Consider the following 5,159-nt stretch of genomic DNA (forward strand, 5'->3'; position numbering starts at 1 on the left):
CAGTTCCTACTTACTGGGCATGTCTACATGAGTGCTGGACTGTGCAGCTGTTACTGCCATTACTGAGCAGTGCCAGCACTAATTTCTGACACTACTGCGCAGCAGTGTCAGTGTCATGGTTCAAGCCCATCGACATTACGTTGCCGTAGCAATGAGCTGCAGTGATGTAGCTCATCACTACAGCAACATAGCATCTCGTGTAGATGCACCCACCGTGGAACAGCTGATACAGGGTAAGTCTCTGTGCCACCTTAACACTCTGTACCTTGTTTGTTAATTTGCATCTATTGAGTTACTTTGGATGTGCACCAGCGGATGTGAAAGGAGAATGATGCTCCTCTGCTGGCTTCTGTTGGAAGTCCCACTAAGAAATTTTAAATAAAACTTAGGATCAACAAAAATCTTTGAGGGTCAGTGTTTAAAATTACTGAAACCAACCAAACCAAACCTGATCCTTCCTGGCTAGAGAGAAAATAATTTTTTTACCAGCCTGAGAGGAGACACCATAACATGTCTGTGCATGGGAATTGGATGGGTGGGAAAAAGAAATAAAGAAGGATACCAGAACATCTCTGAAAAGAAATTAAATAATCACCATGGCCCATTTTGCATCCTGTATAAACTAGTCTGCTATGAACCCTATTTTAAGTGAGGAAAAAATGCACAAACAAAAATCAGTGGCTTAGGGGTCAAGCAGTAAAAGCAAAGTGGGATTGCATTTGGGATATTTGATGATAGTCTGTTTATATGAACAGATAACAGTGGGCACATCTAAACAAGATGCTTAATGTGCATTAGCCTAATAACACTGCAGGAGTGTGTCAGGTAAAAACTGTTGTAATATGCTACTGCACAATAATATTAGGCTACTGCACAGTAAGCGTCACAAAAAATCATGCACTGACACTACTTTGCAGTAGTGTGAGTTACTGAGCATTTAGTTAGTACTTCATTAAGCAAGTACTAAATTAAATGTGCAGTAACTACTGCACATTAATAAACATGTAGATGTGCCCAGTAAGTGTAATCTGTGCAGATTTCCTTGTATTAAACTCTGTTACATGGGCGGGCAATTATTTTGGGTGGAGGGCCACTTATTGAGTTTTGGCAAGTCATTGAGGGCTGCATGACAGGCAGCCTGGGGCAGATAAATATTAATTTTCTAAATTTTTTAGGGGTCCCACGGCCCAGGTAGAATGGCCTGGTGGGCCACATCTGGCCCGCGGGCTGCATTTTGTCCACCCCTGTTCTATTAGGATGTTTCATATGTGCACCAAGGTGACATTCATCAGTATTAGGTCCTATTCTAAAGAATTTGTAAGCCCTGAGGTCGCACTAAATTGCACATTGGGACCAGTCTGGCATTGGGAAATAAAAATTACTGTAGTATCATGTTGCATGTTGGTGCAAAGGGCCAGAGTGATAATGAATTGATGGGAGCTGCTGATATTCAGCATCTCCAAATTTAGCAGTTTAGTAAACCCGTTTTTGAATATTTTGATCTATATGACTTAACCAAGGTTGCAAAAGAAATCATCTAAGATTAATCTCTTGCTGTCAGACTTTGATTCAGACCATAAGACAATGTTTGCTTCTCATGCTGTACAATTGCCAGTGCTTTGTACATGCTGTACAACTGCCAGAAGTCATGCTTGTTGCTCTGTAGGGGTCACTGCCTATGACACAGACAGCCAGTTGTTAGGGAGATTGCTGCATCCCTAGCTCCATCAGGGTTGCCCAGAGAGCACTGACTCCAGCAGTTGTGGAGTCCAAAACAGGACAATCCCTGGCCACCTCCAGGCTGCACATACAAACTTCCCTGTTCAGCCTTGGACTGGCTGGGAATTTTCCTGGTCAGGGGCAGGTCCTAGCCAGCTACAGGCTAAGCAGGAAACTGTCCCTATGCAGGGAGCTCCCAGCCCTTACTCTGTGATCACACTTGTGATCATGGAGTGGGGCTGGGAACAAGTTTCCAGCCTGTTCCCAGCCTCAGCTCCACAATTGCAGAGTGGTGTCTGGGAACAAGTTCCCAGCCTCCACTCTGTAATCATGTTGGGGAGTGAGCTGCCTGCTGCCAGGCCAGGGGGACATTGTTCCCACCCGGGCTCTGGTGGTGGAGTTCGCCCCAGCAGCAGGCAGTTCCTAGGGGCAGGGAACAATTTCTTGCCCCCTGCTGCCTGGCTGATAGGAAGTTAATTTACTCCCAGTGAGCCATCTACATGTGCCATACTGTGCAGTAACTAACCACGAATAAATTTGTTACTTGTATTTACAGGTAGCCATAGGCGGCTGGTACGGAGGGCATGGTGGGGGGCACATGCCCCCCCAAGATTGGCTGCTATCAACGCCGCTGCTGGCTTTTGCAGGCAGGCGCTGCTCACCGGCTCCCCTGCTGTCACCACCAGTAGCTTCTGTGGGTGGTCACCACTTGCCACCCTGCTCCCCCCCTGCCATCGATGCCATACCTAAGGGACAAAGATTTAAGATGTGGATGAACATGATAATCTTACACAAAGACAGAATCCATATATAGTTTAGAATTTAGATTTAACATCATCAAGTGATTTATGAAACTTTATTTTCCTCTTCAGTGTATCTTCTAGAATGCAGGCGAGGAAAAGGAGAGGATTACAGAGGAACAGAATCCAAAACTCAGAATGGTGTGAGTTGCCAGAAGTGGGCGGACACTGAACCTCATGTACCTAGGTATGGCCTTTTCATATTTGTGTATTTGTTCTTCTGAATCTTCCCAAGTTCTTTATCTGTAATAAATTTGTACTAAACAATTTGACCATGATCAAAACACATTATTTAAAATGTTCACATTTACATTCTTTTCTAAGAAATCATTTCCTCCTCCTCTCTCCCTGCTCTTTATTTCTTTTCAGGAAGGCCTGTGAAAGGTATATTTTCAGCAGCTTTGTAAACTACTCTGCAGTGATTCGGGGGGAATGGGCAAAATGATCAAAGTCCAATATAGCATTTGTGGCCAAATTTGGGGGTTTATAAATAAGCAAAAGATTTGCTAAGATAAATTCTGGTCCCTTTGATAAGAATGAGAGCTTTGCCTTTGTTTTCAGTGGGGCCAGGAATTCATTTCTTCATGTAAGAGATGTTATAGTGGCAAATGGGTTAGAAGTTACATTGAAGAGCCCTTTGTCTGTTTCTATGACTACAATTTTGTGGCGTTAAATGAGAAGCAACAAGACTTAATGACTAACTACCCCTAACATGTTAGTATCACATCCTAGTTACTGAGAGCTCTCCCATGTGAAATCCATGCATTTTTTTTTGCATCCAATATGAAAGTTTTACATGTGTCATATGCAGTATTATTCCTTTTAAATGGTGTATTAAAAAATAAACCAGGCAAGCACTGATTGAGTTTAACTACTGACAGCCAAACAGCAAAGTTCAGGTAGAAATATCCTGGCCTTCAAGGTAGTCACTGTCAGGTAGCCACCAGGTAGGGGCACATGCCCTTATGTCCCACTGACATCCACTGGCCCCCTCAGGGGTTTGCAATCTTTGGTCAGTCTAGGTGGGGTCCTACTCTCTCTCTCTTCCTTCCTGCCTTGACTTGATTTTTAAGAGATTTTTTTTTCTTTGGAGATGTTAATGAAAGGGAAGTGGTGACTACCTGCCTCCACCTCAACCAACCGCCGGTTACCACCCTGGTTCCTGAAGCCCTGGGAAAGGAGATGGTTAAGTGACCAGTCTAAAATGATTCCTTCCTTCCTTTTCTTTTTTTTTTATTATTATTATTTTTTTAGACAGCTGCTGAAGTTGGTCTCAGCATAATCGAGGTCAGGGGCTCGTTCGAGGCTTCCCTTCTGCCTTGGACTTTCCCCATGTTCTCTACCTGGCTGGGGGGTGGGAGGGAACCTCCTGTTATCCCCTGCTGATTTTGGCCTAGCCTAGTTTGATTGGTGACATGTGACCACTTAATGAGCAGAGGGAATCCCTCGGCAGTTAGGCAGCAGGAGGGGTGGTTTTCCCCATCTCCTTAGCTTCTCATCTCTCCAATCCTGTTGCGGGGACACTAGAGGGGACCGATCTTCTTCCCTCCACCTGCAAAGCTCTCGCTGTTTCTCAGAGTCTCTTCCTTCTTGCCGCAGCTGCCTCTGGCTCGCCCAGCATCCTGCGGCAATTGATCCGCATTTAAAATGAACGGACAGAGAAAAAGAAAAAAACCCGGAGCCAATGGCTTGGGTGCATCCGCCTCCTCCTCTTTCTCTCGGGCCCTGTTCCGTCTCTACTCTTTTCCTTCCTCCTTCTGTCCTTCTCTTCACCCTCATAGTGAGGACTCCACCGTCTCTTCCGAGCTTGACCAGATACTTACCCTGCCCCCAAGGCGCTCTCCACGCATCTGGCTCCCGGGCATCATTCTTTCCCTCTTCTCTTATCCTCATCTCTCCCTCTGTTTTTGCTCTGCTCCCGGCCCCCTGATATTGTCCTGGCTGTGGATTGGCACCAATCCACTTCACCTGCTGAGGTGGTAAAGCCGGGTTGGGGTGGACCAGGAGCTCCCACTGCAGCGTGGATGTCCTGTACCAGTCGAGCCCGTGCTCCTGGTTGGGGAGGCATCCCAGGTGAGTCTCTTTCAGCTCCTCACAGTCACGTTTCTTATGATCTATGGATTTAAAACTATTGACTTTTCACCCATGACATTCAAGTATCTGAAGAGACAATGAGCACATCCACACAAGCATGCATGTGCTTCTTGCAGCATCTCAAAGCCCTTTTAGATGCTGCACTAGGCACACGCGGGAATGAAAAAACATTCCCCGTGCTGCAAATTTGCAGTGCAGAGGCAAAATTAGATCCTGGATATCCAGGGGTAAAAAAAAAATCATGGGAGAAAAAAGTGGGGCAGGCAAACAGAGGCTTGGTCCTCTACAGAGACTCTCTGGTAGCCAACTCTTGCCCTGATGCTGATGCTGATGCTGATGCTGATGCTGATGCTTGCCCTGATGCTGCCATGCAGGGCAGGCAGCATGCCAGCTGCAGGGAGCTGGACCAGGGCTCCATGCCAGTTAGTAGGGGGTGGGAAGGGCTGGAAGAGGGGGGTGGGGACCATGGGGGGGACCCCAGCTGGCCCTGCCCTCTTCCGCAGCCCCCTGATCACTGCCCTGCCCGGCCCACTCCCCCAGCCCCCC

The 5,159-nt window shown here is 46.6% G+C and overlaps 1 protein-coding gene across 1 annotated transcript in view; it reads left to right on the forward strand.

Moving 5' to 3' along the window:
- The window catches only part of LOC102377482 (plasminogen-like), a 103,649-nt gene that overhangs the window by 50,967 nt on the left and 47,523 nt on the right, over positions 1-5,159 (forward strand). The window contains exon 6 of the mRNA XM_025202008.1: positions 2,592-2,706. Coding sequence (XP_025057793.1) covers positions 2,592-2,706 — 115 coding nt within the window. The remainder of the gene's footprint in view (positions 1-2,591; positions 2,707-5,159) is intronic.

The sequence above is a fragment of the Alligator sinensis genome, unplaced genomic scaffold (assembly GCF_000455745.1).
Source record: "Alligator sinensis unplaced genomic scaffold, ASM45574v1 scaffold682_1, whole genome shotgun sequence".
NCBI classification, from domain to species: domain Eukaryota; kingdom Metazoa; phylum Chordata; order Crocodylia; family Alligatoridae; genus Alligator; species Alligator sinensis.